The following is a 23,782-nucleotide window of genomic DNA, read 5'->3' on the forward strand; positions in this document are numbered from 1 at the left end:
TCATACTTAGCAGAAAGGTTTCGGGTTCAAGTTTTAAATTTTGTTTTGTTATATTTAAAATCCAATTTCTAAAATTTCTCCAAAATTTCTTAGCACATGGGCAAGTCCACCACATGTGAAAATATGTTCCTTGTGCGTAGTTACATTTCCAACAATTGGGTGGTACGTTGGGGAACATCTTAGCCAGTCTCGCAGGAGGTAGGTGCCAGCGATGAACCATTTTATGTAAGTTTTCTTTATAAGAGACTGACATGGTTAATTTGTAATTTGTTTGCCAGATGTGTTCCCACTTATCTAATTCAATACTATGACCCACGTTTTTAGCCCAAATTATCACAGATTCTGTGACTATTTCTTCTTTTAATTTGTAATCCAAAAGATATTTATATGTTTTACTAATCGTTTTCTTTTCCTCTTCTAGCCATATTTTATCTAATTCTTGTGGGGTCGTATTAAAGCCAAATTGTTCTCTATCTTTTTTATAATGGGTTTGTATTTGTGCAAAGGGCCACCATGCTATCTCCTTTCCTTGAATTTGTATTTGGTTCCTATTTTTAAGCTCTCCAGTGTCATATAATAAATCTTTATACCTAACAATATTTTCATAATCCAATACATTTGGATGAGTAACTGCTTCCAGTGTAGATAGCCACAGTGGGTAGTGGTTTTTTTAAACCTTTCCCTAGATATTAAACAACACATTTCTTACATGGTGCCTTTGGAAATATGAATGTTGTTTAGATTTTCCATCCCACATGAAGGTGTGTTGGAGATCAAAACCCTCTAATTCTAATAACCTTCTATTTTTTAATTTAACCCAATCCTTAAGCCAGTTTACTATTGCAGCATCATAATATAATTCAAAATCTGGAAGACCAAATCCTCCTTTTTTCTTGGCATCCTGTTATAATTTATATTTCACTCTGCTATATAAATTTAGATATACATTTGTTTAATTCTACAAAAAAAAATCTTTTCCAACTTGACTGGCACTGTTTGAAACAAGAACAACAATTTTGGCAAAATATTCATTTTTACTGTTGAAATATGTCCCAATAGCGACAACTGCAATTTGACCAAATTATCTAAATCTTCAACTATTTGAGTTATTAACTTATCATAGTTATCTTTTTTAATCGATGAACATCTAGCAGTCAACCAGATCCTTAGGTATTTTACTTTATTTACCACCTGCATACCTAATTTATTTGCTAGTTCTTCCTTCTGCTCCTTTGTACAGTTTTTTGTTAACACTTTTGTTTTTTCTTTGTTAATTTTTAATGCTGCCACCTTTCCGTATTCTTTCACTTAGTAGTATAGGGCTCGCTTCTAAGGGTTCTTCTAATATAAATGCCATATCATCAGCGAATGCCTGGAGTTTATATTCCTCTTTTTTAATTTTTAGTCCTCTAATCTCTTGGTTTTGCCTAATTTGTACTAAAAGAGCCTCTTCTGCCAATATATACAATAGGAGAGCTAGAGGGCAGCCTTGTCATGCAATTTCTTAAAGCAGATAAGAAAAAGAAATTTGGATTTTAAAAATGAACATTAGATGTAGACTTAAGCAAATTAAGTATCAAGTTACTTCTAAAAGCAAAGCACAATTACAGATAAACTGAAAAACAAACACTGATTCTTCTACTAGAGTTGGTCATGACTAGACGGGGAAGTTTCTCTTGCAGAACACCATTCTCTAGAAAAACACCCCTGGCTTCAATTATGAGCTGATCCCCGGCTGACTTTTAAAAATTAGGTGCCTCATAATTTCTTGTATTTATTGGGCAAATGCCTTATAAAATAACTTTTGTAGATACAGTACTGGGTAGGGATAAAATATTATAAAACCTAACAGCCAAGAATAGAGCCAGTTTGTTCCAAGAGTTAAAGCATGAACTGGGAATCCAGCATATCCAACTATCAGTTCGAAAGCATGCAAATGGGAGTAGATAAATAGTGGGAAGATAACAGCATTCCATGTATCATTGGCTTATGTTGGCCACATGACCATGGAAATATCTTCAGACAATGCTTCCTCGACTGAGTAACAGAGGTGAGCACCATCCCCTAGAGTTGGTCATGACTAGACAGGGAAAACCTTTACCTTTAGCAATAAGGCAACCTAGTTTTTTAGTCTTGCATTTAGCAGGGAATTTAGTTGGGAGACTTTGCTAGTCATTATCAATTAGCCATAGGAGAAGCACAGGCAAATCACTACTGAAGATGTTGCCAGAAAAATAAGAAACCTGCACATGAAGTCATCACTAGAAATCATGACTGATTCAAAGACACACATCCATAATCCTTCCCGCTGCAAGAATATAACAGAATTTAACAATATGAAATAATTTATTCTGAATCAATCAAATATAAATATTTCAAAAGCCTTGAAGAACAGAAAAGCCTTAGTCTGAGGTAAAAAAGACAACAAAACGAGGCTGAAACAGTCCCAAAGGTACTTTTTAAAGAGGCAACTGGACTTTCTGAAGAAGCTTCTTGGATGAGAAGCAAAACAAAACCTTTTGGATGAGAAGCAAAACATATTCAAAGAAAAACCAGAAAGTCCAGTTGCCTCTTGAAAAAAGCATTTTTGGGACAACCATGACCTGGATGACTGAGAATTTAGACATTTAAGCTGAAATAGCATTCCAGAGGTACAAATGAAAATATCTTTTTTTATCAGAAAAATGAAGTATTTGAAACAAGGTTCTGTGGATGGTCTTAAAAGTTCTAATTTTACTCATAAAAACTAGAGCTAGCTGAATAAATCCTTTCACTTAAAAGTTAGAATGAAATTACAAATAAAGTATAAAAACATAATTGGCTGGGGAAATCCAAAAAGAATCTATAGAGTAGTTATCACTAATGTTCATATCTTACTCAAGAACAGCTTGAAGAGACCTATTGGAGAACCTGCAGCTTCTTTAGGCCAAAATGTAAAAGCAGTTTGCGCGTGTGTGTGTGTGTACACACTACTTAATAGTGAAACATACAATATACAAATGTGCATTTAGCTAAAAAGAAGTTAAGGTTAGACATTATTTATTTAAACAGAGCTAGGATAAATTACGTTTAAATATTCTATAATATCATACATTTTAAATAATCAAAATAATTGAGATAAACTCTAATGAATAATAATGAATTTCTATAATAACTAAATTAGGAAATATAATTTAGTCATTTAGTCATTCTGGGCAAGCCAACATAAGCAACCATCTACTTTTTAATTATAAAGCTATAATACGTTATTGTACAGAATATCTATGAAACTCCAAAGCAGCGGATTAAGCTTTTCTCTACAAATTGATACAATTTCAGTATAAGATTATGTTAGATAATTCATGAACTCACTCTAAAACACTATATGTCAATACTTGAAAGAAAATAAACCACCAAAATCAATGAATCATTTTAAACTATTTATATTCAACTGGAAGTAAAGGTGATCAGGCATAGTATTTAAAAACCATGAATTTCTCTAAAGAAAATTGCAAATAAGTGCACAAGGAGTATTTTGGGAGGCTAAAATAGTTTTACTGGTTTGTATGAAGATTGAGCAAGTCTGAAATGGACAAATCCTAAAAAGATTATGGACATATCTGTGATTGATCTATGATCCAAAAACTGGAAAGTTGATTTGTCTCTTTATCTTTTTATGATTTAGCTTCATAATGTTAGATTCCCATGAAAGACACAGTAACCTGAACATTTTCTCAGGATGTAATGTAGAAAATAAAAGCACCTTCAGAAAGCAGCAAACTTCCACAATACAAGTATGTAGAATGTTTAAAATGTGTTCGAATTGTTATAGCTTAGGAAGGTGTAACAAAAGTCTATGGATTAAATGGCATTAAAAATCCAGTTGAGTAATTATTGAAGGAAAGTGCAGTAAATGGGTCTTTTTAATTTAGACAAATGATTACTGAAAATGACAGCAATGTATGGTTATTAAAAATCACATGTGGGGTGAAAGAAGCAAAAGCATTTAATGTAAAAGTTTCTATTACACCTTGTGTTGGGGGAATTCAAATGACAAAAATTCAGAGATGTTGAGGCAGAGGATTTGTTCTGGGGTTGAAACATCTATCAGAAGACTGTTAAATTAGAAACTAGATATTAATATATCTCAGTACAGTGGGTCTTTTTGTTATCACTTTGTACTTACAAAGCTAGTAAGTGACAATAACAGTTATGTTTATAGATCAGTTCCTTCCCATTTTGATTGTCATGTTATGAACTGAAACATTCAATTTCTAAAACATACTTCAGTCCAGAATATTTTATTTTAATATTTATTCTAGTCATATATATATACTGTAATTCTAGACCTCTGTCATTTACATTGTAAACATTTTCTACAGATCTTCAATATCCATTTAAAAAATACAACCTGATCTGGATAATAACGTCAATTTAATTTTTTAAAATTCCCAGATTATATGTCCATAGTAGAAAGCCAAATCAAATGGCATTGCTCCATCTACCATTTCTTCATTATCCATCATGAAAAATGTCAACTACAGTATAATTCCAGGTATTGAGAGACATCTGTGATCATATGCTATGATAAGCTAAAATACATTTTGCTTTTGGCTTAGAGTTATGAGCAAATCCAGTTAAATTATCCAATATATAGCCCAACACTGTTAAAACAATGGTTGATACAATATACAAACTCTGCCACCAACTACCAATTCTCAATAAATACTCCCCCAAAACTGAATTATTAGTAATAAACATGAAATATAGAGGTGCAGAGAAGAATTGCTACATAGGTCTACTGAAGCTAGCATTTCTTTTTAATGTACCTAAAGCTCCTTTGAAAAATAGGCAATGAGGAAACTGCTAAGGTCAAGCAAGGACATATTGTGATGTACCCAATTCTGTTGAAATTTTTTGGAAACGAGTTAAATCATGATAGGGATGTCTCAGAGTATCAAGCAGATGATAAAACAAAACAAAGCTTCTGGGTTCATATAACTTTGCTCCAAAAATCCATATATTTTGCTTTAGATAGACTATTTTACACACTACACTAAGAAAATATAGGTAGCTCAGGGTTCAACTGTGGAATTCTTGGTGCTCTATGAGCTTGGTTATTTGCTTGCAGAAATTTTATTACCCAAGTAGGTAACATCATCTGTGCTACAAAGGAGTTTGTTCCCTGATCACATACAGCAATTCCCCTGCTAGTGTTGATGGGGATACGATTTTCTCTTTAGTGATTCATTTATTATTTTATTTTCTGCTTGATTGTTTGTCAGGTATCAATCCCAGCTTCTCTGGGTATTGGTTGCTGGAGAGGAGGTATTCTGATCCTTTTGTTTCCTTCTTCACTAGACTCACAGAGATAAACCACATTTCCACACCATTCAAAAGAGACAATAAAAAAGGAAACAAAAAGACCAGAACACATCCTCTCCAGCAGCCAATATTCAGATAAGGAGGGATTAACATCAGACAAAAAGAAAACAATACCCTAATCATGATACTACGCAGGAGAAAACCACACCCCCACCAACACTGGCAGGGCACTCACTAGCACTGTTGTTACCTAGTTGGGTAACGAAATGTCTGTAAGCAAATAACCAAATTCAGAGAGCACCAAGATCTCCAGAAATTAAATATTTGAGGTTGAAATCCAAACTGCATTTAACAATTAAAGCCAATTTATGTATGGATCCCATAACCAAGAAAAACGCCAAGCCCTACATGCCCCCCTTAAGTCTCACATGTGAGGCTTACATGCGAAGAATTCCATCAAAATATTTTGATTAACCCCGCACACACACACACACACATTATCCCAGATGCAATTTCCCATAATTCTGGAGACGTTTGCGCTTAAGGCAAAGTATCCTTAAGTGACAAAAAGCACTTAAAAATGATCGATCTCTAAAAGATCCAACTAAATTAGAAAAGCGTGATTTAAAAAGCAACAACATCATCGTACTCCAAACCCACTGCAGCTAAACGGCGCTGCCGTGAAAGAAATTTGCAAACCTACCAGCCAAACTATTGCGAATATTGTTTAAGCAACACACAGTTCGCTTCCTAAACGGATCCTCGCATTTTTCAGCTCAGGATTCGGGGATCCGAAACGCGATTTTTTCGCCGAGAAAGGAACCCTCCCCCACCCCAAGAACTGCCGTAAACGCAGCACCTGAAATCCGAGATAGGTGGCCCAAGAGCGGCCTTACGCCAGAACCCACCGCTTCCACATAAGGGATTTCGCGCAAAGGCGTAAAAAACGGACGTTTCCTCCAGATCCCCCCCCACTCCCCGCTCCCAAAAAAAAGGAGGCAGCTGCTCCGCCATCCCTTCCTCTCCGGGGACACGGACCCCAGGGGAATCACGAGCACGCCAAGGGGACGTGCCCCCGCCCTCTCCTCTCCCCTCCCCGCCCGAGGGCTCTTACCGCTAGGTCCTGAGGGACGGCTCCGCTCATAGCCCGCACGGTCCCGCTCCGCCAGGCCCGGGAGGGCAGAGCAGGCCCAGGCTCCGAACCCGCCGCTTCTCCCTCGCCCGGACCTGCTACCAGCAACAGGAGGAGTCGCTTCCCCACCGGGGAGGCCGTCGCGTCTGCCATCCCTAACCGGGCAGAAGCCGCCTCCGCCGCGGTTCTCGAGCTCAACAGCCTCCAGAGACACCGAGCGAGTCAGCGACAGCTCTCCCTCTGGGCCCCCCGAAACACTGCCCGCCCTGTTCCCGGCGTGCCCCGCGGCAGGCTCCGATTCATCCCGGCGTGCCCTGCGCTCGCCGAACCCTCCCACGGGTCTGGGCTCCCAGAATGCAGCGCGCGCGGGACCTTTTTATTTATTTACCTTTTCGCTTCCGGCAGGCAATGCTGACCTTGGTGGTTCCGTTTGTTCCGCCGTTCCCCGCAGGAGGGCAGAGGGGATATACTGCTTGGTACGCGGTTAAAACACACGCAAGACGCGCCCTCCTGGCCCGGCCGCTTAACTTGTCCAGCGGTGTTTTACAATAACAGGCCACATGTTAATGGAAGAGAAGGAGTACAACCACTCTATATCGATTTTGTTTCCAAGGAGCTGGCATTGGAAGGGATATTACTTTGCTACTATGGTAATAGATTATCATAACAAATATCCATTGATAAGCTTTGCCTGAACGCTAATTCTGGTGACTTATTTTGTCAAACATGTATGAGAAAACAAGCATGAGCATAACATATAAGCATGTAAGTATAAACAGGTATAACTCAACTATATGTTATGGCCAAATGGTATGGAAAATATTAAAAAGGTGTGTGTGTGTTGCAGGCCTTTGAGTCAGTTGATTCCTGGCAACTTGTCTGAACTAAGTCCCTGAAATTTTCTTGGCAGGATTTCAAATACGATTTGCCCTTGCCTCCTTCCTAGGGCTGAGACAACTAATTCAAGGTCACCCACCTGCTTCATTCACAAGGCAGGACCAGAACTGGGAGTCTCCTGGTTTCGAGCTTCATGTCTTAACCACTACACCAAAGTAGCTCAGATAATTACAGTGGGAAATGAAGGGTAAGAAGACTCCACATTTTTAAAGCAGGAAGACTACCGTGTTTTACAATTGCTGACCAAGCCAAAGATTGAGATTATGACAGTAGATGCTCAAAACTTCACTTCTACGTTCTCAGAAATGTGTAAAAGAACCTCCTTTTTCCAGATTATATAAATAACCTTTTGGGGGTAGTAAAATATTTTCTTTGTGAAAAACTGTTTATTTCTTTTATTTACATTATTACAGTTAAAGGTCTTTACCAGTCTCTTCAAAGTGAACTTTGATTTTTGAACAGAAAGCTCAATTTTCTGTAACATTGTGGAAGATGGTACATTTAAAGGGACGAGTTTGTGTACTTAATGTTTGCAGAGTCATCTTACCATTAATTATTCTCCATAGGTTTATTTTACATCCTCACCTATTTTTAACTTTACTAGCTTTTTCATTTTAAGGAAAAGAAAGTGTATACCTGCACAATTAGATAAGGCAACATTTAAAGATACATATCATCAGCATTAGTCAAGGTAGCCACACACTTAAATGAGAAGACCCACATAACCGTAAACGAAATATTTATTAAAATATATTCAAGAAACTGTCAAACTTCTAACAAAAGCCAAGAGGGAATTGAAGGGAGAAAAATCTGTACAGGAAAACATTGGAAATGCTTTTACATGCCTTATTAAGTTTCACAGTTTAGTTATTGTCTACAAAAATATATTTCTGAAACTCTTGAGTCCTCTATAAAAAGAAGCTGGCCAGCAACAGCAAATCTGACAAGCAGAATATTTCATAGGACAGAGTGAACTCCTCTTGCAGATTAACCTTGGCATGACCCAGAGCACTCCTGTCTTAATAACATTATGAAAAGACATTCTTTGGGATTAAGCTCCACATTAATTTTGAAGGAAAATTTAAAATGAATTTTCATTCTAATTTACTTCCTTAGCATGCATAAAATTTGGAGCTGGGAGCTGCACGTCTAAACACATTAAGGGGTCGCTGAATAATGTTTGGTATCAGGAGTAAAATTTAGCATTTATGTCCACTTTTACCCATTTTTGTGGTAAATGTTCTAAGAAACAAAAACATCACAATGTGCAACTGGAGCACTTTATAATCAGACCTAGCCTGTCCTGCCTTTTAGAACATAAGTTTGATTAGCTAAAGTCTTAAACCTGATACGAATTATTATTTAATGCTACTTGGTAAGCTCAAAATTTCTAAATTCCCAAATAAAGGTTTGGGTAATACTGGTTATTTTTGAGGATTTAAGATTTAAATCATTTTCCACCAGTAATAAGGAGACTGTTGCAACTGTTCTACTGTTAATATTTTTCTAGTATGTCAAATAGCATATTTTCTAATCAAAACAAATATCTCGCTGTCAACCAGCTGAGATCTTCCCACTATTTCTCTGTTTGGAGGTTTTATATCTTATAAATCTTTAGAGGTATCCATGTGTAAAAAATATTTTGCTTACTAATGTAGGCTGCCACCATGAAGTGAGCGTATCTTACACTATTCCCTGAAACAGGCAAGATAGGAGACTCTGAGCAATCCCACAGCTTGGAACCTTGAAAACAAAAGACAGGAGCAGTCAGCAACAAAGCAGTTGCTGATAAACTGTACTAGAAACACAATATGATTCTGTGGCTATCACTTCCCAAATCTCTACAGTGGAACCATAGGCATCCATGGATGGACAAATAGAGGCAAGTGATGAAATGTGCATTGCAATGTAAATGGAAATACAAAAGCATGGGTCTTGGGTCACCACGTCATAATGCAAAATTCCTTCCTTGTGGTAGCAAACTAGACATCTGTGTCTGTAACACTAAACCTATAGGTTCTTAGAATTTAAAACTGTAGCTATAAAGCTACAGTGACATTATATGGGTTGCAAGAGGCTAGTAAAATATACATCATTGTCAGACTAAGAATATATAAAGACTCATATCCTCATGTCCAGGGCAGTATGTATTTGACATCATACAAGTACAGAATCTTTAGTATTAGAATTTAATATCCTGAGAATCCCAGCTTTCACTTTTAAAGCATACAGTATTTATGCTTTTATGGTTGGAGCCAATAAATTTCATGTATTAACAACTAGTGAAGTTGAACTAAAAAAATAGCATTCTAGGGCTTCAATTATCTTTCACAATTCTCTTTTTCCATGGCTACTATTTCCTACAATCTAATTTTCATTTCCTTCATCCTCTGTTTTTATGCCTTCTCACTCACAATAAAACATCTCAAATATGCCTATTGGAAATAACTATCTCTCTTATGCTTTATAGATCATTTTATCATTTCCATGCATGGAATGTGAACATCGTACACAGCATTAAATCTGAGCTAAACTGGAGAATACAGCTTTTCAAGGGATGTTGCAAAAATATCTGCAAAGCTGCAGCATCACATACTGTGATTCCTTTTGCCATCCTTAGCTGGTTCAAAGTTGTCCAAACAAACTTAATACTGGTTTACATGCAGAATTAATATTATCACGCTCCTATTTTTTTATATCGGGAAAGAAAAGTATAGAAAATTTATGAAGAGATGGGCAAGGGAGTGAGCCACCTCATCACCACTCCTGATTTTTCAACCTTCTTAAAGGCTAGCATTAAATTATGCTTGTACCTCAATTCCAGTTTTTAATTGGTTAGAGATTTAGTACAAAGATTAAATAAAAAGCTGCATTTGTTGCTTTTTCCCTAAATAAAAATTTTCTAAAAGTTCACTGAAGAATAGCTGAAAGGCCCCTATACTTAACTGTCACATATGTAGTACTAACTTGTTAATTTACCCCACCCGATACTGCTAAAAAAAACCTGAGCATCCCAAGAGGTATCTGAATTTTAAACACATAATCATAATCATCCATGCCATTATAAAGCAACTATGCCTCCCAATTATCAGAGCTTATGCTATATCAAACACTTCCAACTTACATTCTAACATAACATATCAAGGAATATGCCATCTCAAGCAAAAACAAAATCAGAATATGATCAATATAAAAATTAATTTGCTTTTCTCCATTAGTATCTCATATTAAAGGGGATATGCACCTGCCAGTTAGCCACTGGCATTTAAGTCTGAAGAACAATCTGAAGTTTGGGAATGTGCTAACCAATTATTAACTTTTAGCTATAAGCACAGATTGAAGTGGGTGGGAATCTTACTTTATCTTTTTCCAGATTGCCTGACTGATAATTCTGTTTAAAAACCCCACCACAAAGCAAATAAAGAGAACTCCCAGGAAAGAATTGCCATTTTCCACTCCCCAAATTCATCTCTTAGCTGTATACTTAAGCAGATTGGTTAAAAAAAACATAATTTTTCATGCTCAAAATTCCAAACAATGTAAAAATAATATATATGAACATTAATAAATATTTTGTTTCATGATGAAATATATGCTGTGTAGACAATATGCTAAGGAAAAAGCAATTTCCCGCCCACCCCCCCAAAAAGTACACCCTAGTACTGCCTCTATATAGGATTTAAATGCCTCATTTAAAACACACTCAAGTTAAAAAACTGTCATAGAATAGAACAACTGCATCTTTCAGGAAGATGTGCATAGCCAGCTGCAGGCTTGAGAATAAGATCTGTTGGTTTGTTTGTTGCAAGACAAGGAATTGAGAGAAGAGTAGGAATAAAAAAAAAAAGAAGATTGGACACACATATCCCTAATACATTTCACACTAGACAAAGTCAAAAGGGAAAAATCCTAGCTTGGCCTTTGAAGCTATAAAGAGACAGGTCAAAGAAACTTCAGTCCTAAATTAAGTTCTAGGATTTTACCTTTTTTGTTGGTGCAGAGTTTGCACTATTTGTACACAGACATCCTGTAACACGAAGTCTTGAGCTCTAAAATTCTTCCTACTTTCCTGCGTGGAGCTGAGTCCTCATTCCCTGAGCTGGGCTCAAAATCTCAATTCAATCATCTTCCTTCCCATAACCTGCCAAGCATCTTAACTATTAACAATTCAACTGATTTTCTGTAAATGTTTTAGGTACAAATTCCAGTCAGAATTCTACATCTACTCTGTGTTTTTGTAATTATTTATCCAGAGCCCAGGGAACAAATCATTCAACAACCACATTGGGTTAATGTAAGCAGGAAGGATTGAAGCACTGCTCACAACTGAGCAAGAACTCTACTTCTTTCTATCAGTCAATCCAGATGCACAGCTTCCCCCACCCTATCCCAATACAGTGTTTTTATTACTTGTACCTGAGACGTAAGGATACTCAACATAAGAAATCATGTTAAAAACCACGCCAGTCATAGAAATCACTGGAATTCATGTGTTCATCCAGGTACTGTTCAGTTTGGTACTGTTTTCCTCTATATCATACACTGGAGGCAGGGGCATATGAATTCGCATGTTAAAACTAAGCATTATCAAAATAATGAAAAATCACTACTTCATTGCCCCAGGTAAAGAAAGAGATTCACCAAGAGATTTAAACTAAATTCATTATAAAAATACCTGTTTAAAGGCAAAAGCTAGAATTTGCCAATAATGAAATGCATTCTCTTGTCCGTTGAGGAAGCAGTCCAGGAGAGGAGGAGGGGGTGTCACAATATGTCCTAAAAACAGGAGACTTTCCCTGTTTTATTTTAAGGGCTGAATAAAACAAGAGAGGTGCTACTGGTCAGTGGAGATTTCTCTGTCTGGCTCCAATTTGCTCGACTCTCCTGGAGAAGGAGTGTGTGGTGCAGAGTGAGACACAGAGGGAATGCTGTGAGCTACAATTCCCTCAACTGGTGGCTCTGGCAGCCCAGAGGTTCCTACTCCTACTACTCCTGGAGGAAACCTGCCATAAGAAGAAAACATAGGTAATTGAAAGTCACTTTGATAAGCATCCCTTTTACAATTTCACTGCTATAAATTCAGAGGTATGTATCTCACCTGTAAGCTGTAGCTCCATTAAGCTCTGGGTGTACAGCTGCAGGATCAATGCTAGACCACTGAGCCGCTAAAAGCAAGTATTCCTTGTTAACACAGTTCCTCAAACCATCAGGTATGTGACCTATGTCAAAGTCCACAAATGAAGAGAAAGATTATGCCAACATCCATGCTTGTATATAAATATATATTCCAAAACGTATCAAAAGTTCCTCTGACTATCTTGCTAATTTGCAGTTGAACAAGCAAACAAAAAAATGCACAGCAAATCACGCACACATGAATAATCTGAGTTTTCTCTGCAAAATTAGAGCCATAAAAAGATCCCTTGTTATGTGCCCTATTAGAACAATAATTTAAAACAACTATCCAAATGATCATTCCCTATAAAGGCAGCAACAAATTTAAAACTAGATACATACCTCTGGTTCATGATTCTTCTTTTTCCCCTCTCTCCAGTAATTACACTTCTAATGTCCGGTAGAACAAGTAGAAGATTTTAATTTTTTTAAAAAAATATTATTGTGCCCAAGATGGGGGCTTACAACTAAAAATGCAAGAATTCATTTTTCTCTCCAGATGCCCTGTGAACACTGCAAACAGTTTTTCTGCATATATTTAAGCTTGACACTTAACTGTCCACAATTGTTTCAAAGGGGTGGGGTAGAGAGATAGCTGAGTAGTCTAGAAGCTAAGCAGCATCAAGCCTGATTAGGATTTGGATGGGAGATTTCCAAGGAATATCTAGAGCTGGAAGCACGTCTTGGGAATAAAGATATCCCAGATAGAAGATACTTTGGATCTGTTGTAAGAAAACTGTATGTCCAAAAAATCAAGCTTGACTCAAAGGAGATTGCACTTTTATTCCTTCTGCCATTAATGATATGGAACAAAGCAATCTCCTGGTCATTTACTTCAGATTAATGTTTTCCTACTGCCAATAACAAGAAACAGCTATTTAGAACAGTCACTGAAAGGAAGACAAGACTATATATGCACATAAACAGATCTGAAAAAAAAACTTGTGACTTGGAAAAAATATAAAATATCCAGTCAAAACTAGGGATCAAAAAAGCAGAGTCCATATATACCATGACACACAAAACACAATTGAAGAGGAAAGTCAAATTATTTTTAAAGGTTCTTATTATTTGATCACACACAAAATGGTGTGTAACCTGTTGCTATTACACAGACCTAGTCCAGTGAAGTCATTTGGGAAGCAACTACAGAGCTGGTTTTTCAATTACCTGTGATGGCTCTTCGGATCTCCTTAGCAGCATCCTCTCTCGACTCAATAGAAGCCTGTTCACTGTACCAGGCTGTGTGAGGAGTACAAATCACATTGGGAGCATCTTTTAGGGGCCCATTAGCAAAACTGTGATGTAGAGAAACAGGCATGTTTTGGATTATGATCGCTGGTGGCTCTAAGATGCAGAGAGACATGTATCCTTTTGAAAACTGACAAAGGCCAGATAATGTAATTGTTACCTGAAAGGTTCTGACTCATGCACATCAAGAGCAGCCCCTCTGATCCTCCCTTCCTTTAAGGCTTGAGCTAGGGCCTTCTCTTCAATCAGACCTCCACGAGCTGTATTCACTAGAAAGCAACCCTGACGCATCTATATAGCAAAATATAAAAAGGGCCATTGAGATTAAATTACTGCACTTAAACAGCAGTATGAAAATGATCGTTGTAAAATTCAAATGTATGTACTCATTTAATTCATTTGTGTCTTGCCACTATACATATGTGATGCTGTATGTAAATTAAACTGGCTTATCGAAACCTTGCTCCTCTTCTTTCCAAACTAAAGGTAACTTATATGAATAAAGAGTTCTACAAGAGTGTCAAGACAACTAAATCAAATAGTAACAACATGAATAAAACCTCCATAAATCCTAACGCATTTGTTCCAATGGACTTAACTTTTAACAAATTTGTTTTAAATAAAATATATACTACAGGCAGTCCCTGGGTTCAGAACAAGTTATGTTCCTAACTGTCTTTAACTGAAGTTTTTATGTTAAGTCAGAACTTTACAGATTGTCTATTACTAAAAATGATGGATAGCATTGTCCTTCCTTGGGCAGAGAAACTGCTGAAATTGCTCAGTTTTAAAAGAAATCACTACAAACTTCGGTAAACAGGCTGCATATTAACAATGTGCAGTTTCAGCAGTTCCTTAAAGTATTGCACAACTTCAATGGTTTGTCAGCTCAAGGAAGGATAATGCTGTCCGTCATTTTTAACAATGGACAGCCCAGGATATCTAGGGGTTGTCCTTAAGTCCGTTGTTCTTAACCAAGGGACTGCCTGTACCTCAAAAATACACAGATTTGCACAAAATAGGTTTTCCTGCTGTTCCAAAGATGAAGATGGACAGGTACAGAGTGAATCATTTTTCACATCCCAAAATATTTCAGGCTTTGTAACTCAGAATCAGCATATTGAATTGGGCCCATTTAACAAGTCCATTTCGGGTTCAGTATCATAAGATCTCTAATAGCTATACTTACCCGTGTCCTGATTGCTCCAGTTTAGACCAACTATACTTTCAGGATCATTTTCATCAATACCCCAAAATAAATGGGCTTATAGCAATCCATGTCAGAGGACTGGCAACTTCACATTAGCCAATACTGGAAAAGGGTAATTCTCTATTATTGAGACCACTTGTTTCTCTGTGATAAAACTGAATCAAGAAAGTCCCAAATGTGCACACCTTCTTTTAAAAGTACTGCACTCCCATTCATCATAGATTATGTACCTGCTTCTTAGAGGTGAAAATTATCTGCCAAAGGTATCTAATGACATCGGTCATTAGAATTAAGTTGAAATTTGTGCCCGCATGGAACTATTGTCTTCAAAATTTTATCTAGCACCTATATGAAAATTACATCTACTTAGGCAATGAGCATAGGCGCCCCTCAGGGTGTGTGCTCTGTCTCACTTGCTCTTTTCCAATGACTACACCTCAAGGGTACCTTCTGTTAAAGTTCTGAGATTTGCAGATGATAGATCGATTATTGGCCTCATTCGAGAGAGTGATGTGGCCTTATATAGACAGGAGGTTGAACAACTGGCCCTAGGTGCAATTGCAACAGTCTGGAGCTGAACTTGCTTAAAACCTCTGACCATCACTCTGCTGAAGACTTATTTCTCACAGTGCTGTCTAATGTCTATGTACAGTATATTTTCCCACATAGTATGGCTGCAGTGTTATTTATCATTATCTTTCTTATTCCCCCCTCATTGATATCAATATTATGGTTATCATTAAACTGTTGCTTTGCATGTACACTGAGCGCTTCTGCACTGGAAGCTCTCAGCATACAAATTCCTTACGTATCTAATCACACTTTGATTCAATTCAATTGCTATGCATGGCATTACTTTCCTGAAATGTGCATGATGCCCAGCTGTACCTGTTTAATGGTGAAGTCATTGATGAGATGATGATTATGCTCATTTAGACTGCAGTGTAATGTGATGCAATCACTGTGCATTAGGAGGTCTTGCAAAGTGGCCATTCGCTGTAATCCCAGGGAACGCTCCACTCCATCAGGCAAATAAGGATCATAAAAAATAACGTTGAAACCAAAGGGTTTTGCGCGTAAGGCAACTGCTTGCCCAATTCGGCCTTAAAAAAGGAAATATGAGACTCTTAAACACAGCATAAGGCACTGGTTGTATTCACACTTAATACTAAGACATACTATTCACACTTAATACTAAGATTTGTTTAGACAAAATAAACATAAGTTGCCCAATGCTTAACTTGCTTTTCTCCAATTTTTTCTGCCAATATGGTTCACATATCTCTAATATTTTAGGCATGGTAAAGGTGGGTTTTATGTATTTGTAGGAATAATGGGCTGTGTGTATGTGAGAGAGACAATTTACCTAAATGTTTGTGGTGGAGGAGGGCATATATTTAGGGACCTTTAATGATTTTGTGCTTTATTTATTGGGATATTTGATTTTTCTGAGATAAGACTGTTGCCTTTTTTTAATTTGAGCTTCTAAGTTTTTGTATTTCTATGGAACACAATTAAATTTTGTCTGGCTTTAAGGATTTCTGTTTATTGTGGATATGCATTAATAAATGGGAAAATGTTTGGGGTTTTAATATTAAGCTATAATTCTATCACCTAGGACAGGGGTGTCAAACTCAATTTCATTATGGGCCACATCAGGGTTGTGTTTGACCTCTGGGGGCCAGGGTGGGCATGGCCAGCATGGTGTCACTTGTGTTGGGGTGACCCAAGCATTCTGCCAGCAAAATAGGCTCCCAAACTCCATTTTTGGCTGTGACGGCCTCCTGCAACCCTCTGCCAGCAAAAATGGAGCTCAGTGGGGCCACATGCAGTCTTCTCAAGCTCCATTTTAGCTGGCAGAGGCACCGCAGGCCGGTCCTTCACTATTTCCAGGGTGGCCCCGTGAATCAGATCTAAGCACTCTGTGTGGCAGATCTGGCCCCTGGGCCTTGAGTTTGACTTCCTTGACCCAGGAGAAGCCATGGTGTGAGATGCTAAGAACAACAGAGTTTCTGTTACTGAGAGAAATAAAAATACAGTAAATAGAAATGATAATTGCAGTCCAGTTTGGATGTGCAGCTATCCAGTTCTGAGCCAGGGAAGGTACTTCCACATAAGTGCTCTCAAAGTTGTCTAATGGTCCCAAGCAAATATGCAAAATAATCACATATTTTTATTTAAAAACAATACAGCTATTAGATATTTTCCACTTTAATGACAAAAGAACAACTTCAATTTAGAAAAACACATGCATCAAGTACAACGCCTACTCATCAGAGATGTGCAAAATATATTGATTTGGAAAGAGAATATTCCATTCTTTAATCAGTTGTGAGTTTGCACATCTCTATTATTTACTCTCTCTTTCAATTCACTGCTCTCCTTCTGAAATTGAAGAATTCCAATACTTGGGTATACCTGATACTCTTAGATATTAGTTATTAGTTTGTCTGATTATGTAAGCATTAGCAGATGTAGAATTATAATCTTGGAAGAGCATGTTTAATAATTCAGGTGTGACAAATTGTGTGTGTGTGTATACACACACGTATACATACATTAAAAAAAAACATTTATTGGCTGCCCACCTTACTATAGAGTAATTCTGGGCTGCTTACAGTTACATAAAAACTAAGAGTTAAAAAGTTAAAAACTAGTACAGTATTTGTTAAAACCAAATATTCAATCTTTCTCTAACCTGCAACAAACGGCTTTTCTAATTGTGGGTTTCAGAGTAAGCACAAATCCTAACTTTGCTACCAAATTAAATGGAAAGCAATGGATTCCTTCGAATCATGAAAATAGAAAAGTAACAGGCACACGAGAGAAGTACAAAAAACCGAAATGTTTGAATGTGTGGTCACATTACCCAAGCTCCAAAAAGCACTAACTGCTTACCAAGGCCAATGATGCCCAAGGTCTCACCACGTATACGTACAGCACCACCAGCCACTTCTCTGATTTGCTCCATACTTGAAGCTCTGTTTCCTTCTCGCATGGCTTGATGAAGCCATGTAACCCGACGATAAAGGTTCAGGATGTGGCAGAGGGTAGAATCAGCTGTTTCTTCTACAGAAGAGGAAGGGATGTTGCATACTGCAATGCCTAAGGAAATGGGAACATAGACTACATTTTACTGACCTCCTGGTATAATCTCAGCATTTTGTTATCAATCTGATCCCGCACTTGAATTTTCTGTAAGCCAAAATAGGAAGCTTTTCATCGCCTGCCAATTATATTCCCTTGGAAGTAATCTACTGAGAATCACACACCATTAGTGAATGAGACTACTCCCTGCCTTCTTTTTCTTTTTTAAATTTCATTATCTTTATTAACTATTTTTCATAGAATAAAAGAGAATTCAAAGAAAAATGGAAGAAAATTAAAAAGGAGAAAAAAGGTAAGATTAAGAAAATGATTTCCAACATTCTTTACAACAGTTACAATCTTATAGTCCCTCTTCCTTTTAAATGTTATACAAGTTCCTTAACCCCTCATTTTTCTTTTCCTTTCTCCTACAGAATCTACTCTCTCCTCCTCTCTGTCTAACAGTTACTAAGAAAAGAGCAGCTAACCTTCACCAGATTGCAGGACTGATTATCTGCATAGGGCTGTTGACTGCATTACACCACTCAAATGGTAGGTTCACCTAATGTCTTTTATCCTGGCAGAATCTTCCTGGCCCTGCTTCTTGAAATTATTTTAATTGACTGAACTTGAAAGGACTTTCATTATTTGTTATGAAGTTACTTCTCACACAAAAGAACTGCTTCGCCTCAAGCATACCATAACTTTAGGAATATTATTATTTTGGCAAAATTCTCATTTCAAGAAAGTATAAACTTGAAACTCAAACAAACATTCAACAGCAGAGGTGTCAACCTCGATTTCACTGAGGGCCACATCAGGGCTGTGTTTGGCTTTGGGTGGTCGGGGTGGGTATAATCAGGGTGGTCGTGGCCAGCTCGACATCACTTGTGTCAGGGGCACCTGTGGTGGCCAAGTGCTAAGGCAGGACTTGACTTCCCTTAGACTCTCCTTCCTCTCATTATAAACTCCTTCCTTCCTCCCTCCCTCCCTCTTCTTTTTCCTTCCCTCTTCATTCTTTCTTCTTCCTTCCCCTCTTTCCTTTTTTTTTTGATTCCTTGCTCTCTTCCCTTCTTTGTCTTTCCACTTTCCCTTTCTCCTTTCTTGTCCCTTCTTGCATGCTCAAATGAAAAAGGGGAAACATTTCTCCTTTTGTTTTGTTTTTAGTTTGCTTTGTTAGCCTTCTGCAGCGAAAATTGAGCTCAGGGGGGCATACGCAGGGGGACCCCAGGCCTCATTTTTGCCTGTGACATCCTCCTGCAGCCCTCTGCCAGTGAAAACAGGGCCCATTTTCACTGGCAGAGGACTGCAGGAGGCCGTTGTGGCTAAAAATGGGGCCCAGGGGACCGCAGGCAGCCCTCCTGAGCTCCATTTTTGCTGGCAGAGGCACCAATTGGCTGGTCCTTTTCTGTATCCATGGCGGCCCTGCAGGCCAGATCTAAGCACCATGGGCCTTGAATTTGACACCCCTGTTCAAAAGGATCTCAATAATTTAGTACCAAAAAGGTGTATTGACTAGAGATCTGGACCTAAAGAAATTAGAAACTTCTTCAACTCACTCTCAAAATACTGAGACAAACCAATTGATGAAATGTTAAATTATAGGTTTTTTTCTTCAGTTATATCAGGTTGATTCAATTATCTGAATTTAATAAACCCAATTTATATGAATAATTTAGATCTCATTTCAATATGTATTTGTTTAAAACAATATAAATCCACATGAATTATCAGGAAATAAAAAGATTTTAAGACCGAAGAGTTACACTACTGCTTTCAAACAAAGAAAGCAACCAATCACATGCCTAAAGAAACTGGATAGACAATATATGGGCTCCATTTATATTTATGCAAAAGCATATCATACTTATGGGTTTCAAGCCATACTTATGGGTTTTTAGCCAAGTAACTATTTTTCAGTTCTTTATTTCCAATATAAGAATAGCTTAAAACAATTAATATTCTTATGAAAACAATGTAAATTTATTTTTGCAAATTTTTCTTAATAGGAAATATTCCACTTGCCTCTCAGAAATTTGAAATTTTTTTGGTAAATTTCCACCCAAACCCCAAAGCTGAATATAGAAGAAAGATATACTCCCTACCCACCCACTCTCCAATATTCCTTTTTTTTTTAAAATTGCACTGTGATCACCATACCTAATTCTGCAGCTGACTTGATATCCACATTGTCATAGCCACTGCCAATTCGCACAATGACCCGGAGAGCTTTGAACTTCTCCAGGTCCTGGCGCGACAAGGTAATGGTGTGGTACATCAGAGCCCCAACAGCTTCATTTAGAACCTAGAGGAAGACAGAACAACAGAATAATGCTTACTTCATAGCATTAGAACTAGTGAGCTCAGGATTCCACAACCTCACTTATTATTCAGCTTTCCACTTTTGATTGACGCTTTATTTGCTGTTCAATGAACTGCAAAGTACTCCAAGGAAGGAATGGAATGTGAAAGACAGAAAGAGAATATAATTGCTTCTACAAAAGGACAAACACCATCACTCTTTTCCTTCACGTCCTTTTAAATTCACAGAAGAGAGAGAAAGAAGGGTTTCACTCCCTTCCCACTGGCCTTTCATACTTAAGCAGAGTAGCATGGTGAAGTATGCATTTTCTGCAAAATCTGCTAGAAAAGGACCACCCCTTCTGAGTTCTTTTAAGTTCCCATTGGTTTCCATAGAATTTGGTTTAAAATGAGGGTGGAAAGCAACTACAAATAATGGCTAGCTCTCAAAGCAGAATTTATGAATTCCGGAACCGACTCATTTTTCATTGGAAAGTGAAATTTCCCTCCTCCCCTTTTTTTTAAAAAAAAAACACACTTACCTTTTCATGGATTTCCTGAGTTGATTGCGCATCACAGAAAGCCACTGTGGCAACATCTTTCAGGATAGGCATTTCTACAGTGCAATCCCTACCATCAAGGAGGGCAACCAATGGACGAGCTGGCATTGGACCATTACCAATAGGAGGCCTTATGCCTACAAAAGAAAATAGCATTATTCACTCACAATACTTTCAAGATACAATACTAGTTTTCCCAACAATGATATAACTCAAAGATGGAAATTGAATCCATAGTTCTCATTAAGTTACAACACATTGGTTTTGCTTTATCAAGATATGTGTGTAATGTAAAGTAAAATGATTATGAATTTGTAAGTCTATAAGCCTAGCCAACTGTAACACTAACATTGTGTCAACTGGACATGCACTACGGACAAGTGAGACATTGATGATGTCACCTAGTTTGGTAGTAAAATGTCTGCAAAAAAGCAACCAAGCTCAAAGGACACCAAGGACCCCTCAGTTCAACCCTTGGCTACAAATATTCTCTTTTATCGCTAGCCAATTGTATTTATGCAATGAACCATGATTTAGCAAACCCCAGGTAAGTGTGATATGTTAATCCAACTAAATATATCATAAGTTTATATGCAATTAATATAATTTGAAACCCAAATAAAGTAAAAAAAACCCTTCTAATCTCTGGCTATTAATGAAATAATTCTCAGAGCAAGCGTCAAAAAGTTCTGGCTGGTTTTGTTAGCCAGACAGAAAATAATTGGGAAGTTCAGACACTTTGGCATGTTGCTTTTCTGTTCGAAAGAAGCACCCAAAGAAGAAGGCATTCATTAGGCATAAAAGTCTGACGTTAGAATCAGAAGAGCTTGCTCTTCTAGATGGGAGGAACCTGAATCACCTGTGTTCACTAATGGCTTTCTCTCAATATCGTAAGGGACAAGTGTAATTATTATCTTCTGTATGAAGTAAACAACACTAAATTGAGCAAAACTTAATGTCATACATCTCTATGTATCTATCATTCCCTAGCATCATTTAGGCTTCATTTAAAAGAAGACTAACTTATATGCAACTATTTGCTTCGTTTAAATTATTTATTTTTGATTTAGTTCAGGGGCAATTTTATTAGCTTTTATCCTATTATTGTTACATGGGGGTGTGGTGTGTATAAACAGCTTCATAATCTGCCCGGAAAACTTGAGTTAGGTGTCATAAAATATAATTTAAGTATATATAATATAAAAATATAATAAGTAATATCCCACAAAAATAAAAAAATACAACAACTGGTCCTCAATTCCTACTACTTAATACAAGAAGGTGAAGGATAAAAGGTACAGACAATTCAAATGTGCTTCTTAGACAGCAGAAAACTGGTTTAGATTAAAAGGGTGAAAGGCTAAAGTTTTTTGACACATTGTAACAACATGCAAGAAACCAGAGGGTGCACATGAATAGAGAAAACATACTTTTCTGCTTTTGAATGGCAAATAATTATCTATGGTATCTTTTGCAAGAGACACTTCACATACTGGGACACCTTAAAAAAAAACAACCCCACTATTAGACCTTTTCTCCTCCCTTCTGTCAAAGTGGGGATCCTAAGGCTACCCGGGTTCATGGGGTACCACAAGGGCTGAGATAGTGGTCTGCACCAAGGAAAGGCGATACAGACCGCGGCTTTTAAGTAAGGGGTCGGGACTGGCGGTGTAATCTGGGCTTCTCGGTCTACGGGCAGGGCCGTAACTCGAGGAGCTCCCAACGCCTCACGGCAGAGGCGGGCGGGCGCAAACACTTCCACGAGCAGCCTTCTGTCACAACACCACGTGGAGGGAAGACCGGGGACACGAGGTCCCCGAATCGTCACGCAGCTTCCCGACACCGGGAGAGTTTCTTGCCGCCCGGTTCTTGCCCGCCATCCCTCCCTTCCGGAGCTCAGGAAGTTTTCGTTTTTTGTGTTTTACCTTCGCAAATGCGGTCCAGCCTCTGGCGCTTCACTTTGTGTCTGTCCATGGGACTCACCGGAGAAGGGCCTGGGGGCGGCTCTGAGCCGAGGCGCGGGCAGCGAGGCGGGAAGGAGTAAACGAGATCTACGAAAGCCGATAGCTGGCTGGGTGAGCGGAACACGCGAACTCGTCTCCCGCCGAGAGCTGGCGGCGGAGGCGGCCTGGGCCTCCTAAGTCGGAGGTGGTGTGGGGCCGGGGAGCGGGAAAAAGAGCCAGGCCGGCTGGCCCGACGAGCCGCAGGATTCCCGCTGCCGCTGCCTCCTCCTCCTCCTCCTCCGGTTGTCTCTTCCCCGCCGCTGCCCTTCCCCCCTCCCCTCACCGGCCTCCGAAACGGAAACGGAAGGGCTGGGCTGAGGCCTCGGAAAACAAGATTTCCCGGCACAGGCCCGACGAGAAGAAAATCAGCCTCGGCAACCATAGAGTCGCTTCTGAAAGTTTCCCACGCTTCCGGTCCGCTCCCGAGTCGTAATAAATGCGGATTCCGTGGGAAATGATCAGTAATATCTGGTGATGTCAGCACAATACATGCGATTTCCTCATTTAATGTTATCTTGACTAAGAATCCGGTGTTTTATTTTTGTGGGTGATAAGCGATACCAGGTTGAAAAATATTAATAGGGCACTGGGGCTCACACGGCTGTGCCAGCTAGAGGAAAATTTGAATTTACTGAATTTCTGCATAGTAATCTTGTAAGAGCATATGTGGTTTTTTTCCCCACTTATTAAATAAAATAAAATGTATGATATACATTTCATGCAAAGGAGTGTATTAAAATACATTTTGTCTTCATTCCTTTTCTTTCAATAAGGAAACCACAGGTTTGAGAGATAACATACAGCATCATTCAAAAAACCGTTCTCATGTACATTTTTGTATGTCTGGCAAACAGGAAAATGT

At 38.2% G+C, this 23,782-nt stretch overlaps 2 protein-coding genes and 1 long non-coding RNA gene across 4 annotated transcripts in view; 1 reads left to right on the forward strand and 2 right to left on the reverse strand.

The window, feature by feature from the left end:
• Positions 1 to 6,779, reverse strand: part of KDM3B (lysine demethylase 3B) — a 53,017-nt gene extending 46,238 nt beyond the window's left edge. Inside the window, exon 1 of one of the 2 annotated variants that reach the window (XM_026726032.2) lies at positions 6,419 to 6,779. In XM_026726032.2, the coding sequence (XP_026581817.2) occupies positions 6,419 to 6,589 (171 nt within the window). In that variant the 5' untranslated portion in view covers positions 6,590 to 6,779. The remainder of the gene's footprint in view (positions 1 to 6,418) is intronic. The other variant, XM_026726039.2, reaches the window with a different exon arrangement.
• Positions 6,780 to 6,846: 67 nt separating this feature from the next.
• Positions 6,847 to 8,597, forward strand: LOC148126888 (uncharacterized). Its single transcript, XR_015741688.1, has 2 exons — positions 6,847 to 7,201; positions 7,347 to 8,597. It is a non-coding gene; the product is annotated as an uncharacterized LOC148126888 (long non-coding RNA).
• LOC113454704 (C-terminal-binding protein 2) lies at positions 8,056 to 23,258 on the reverse strand. Its single transcript, XM_026726047.2, has 9 exons — positions 22,843 to 23,258; positions 20,900 to 21,054; positions 20,217 to 20,361; positions 17,868 to 18,074; positions 15,858 to 16,072; positions 13,920 to 14,050; positions 13,679 to 13,806; positions 12,432 to 12,552; positions 8,056 to 12,336 (listed from the first exon to the last, which is right to left on the reverse strand). Exons 1-9 carry the CDS (start codon positions 22,889 to 22,891, stop codon positions 12,168 to 12,170), a joined length of 1,320 nt encoding a protein of 439 aa, XP_026581832.1. The 5' UTR covers positions 22,892 to 23,258; the 3' UTR covers positions 8,056 to 12,167.
• Positions 23,259 to 23,782: the final 524 nt, after the last annotated feature.

The sequence above is a fragment of the Pseudonaja textilis genome, chromosome 2, assembly GCF_049901715.1.
Source record: "Pseudonaja textilis isolate UNSWEBS1 chromosome 2, rPseTex1.2, whole genome shotgun sequence".
Taxonomy (NCBI): Eukaryota; Metazoa; Chordata; class Lepidosauria; order Squamata; family Elapidae; genus Pseudonaja; species Pseudonaja textilis.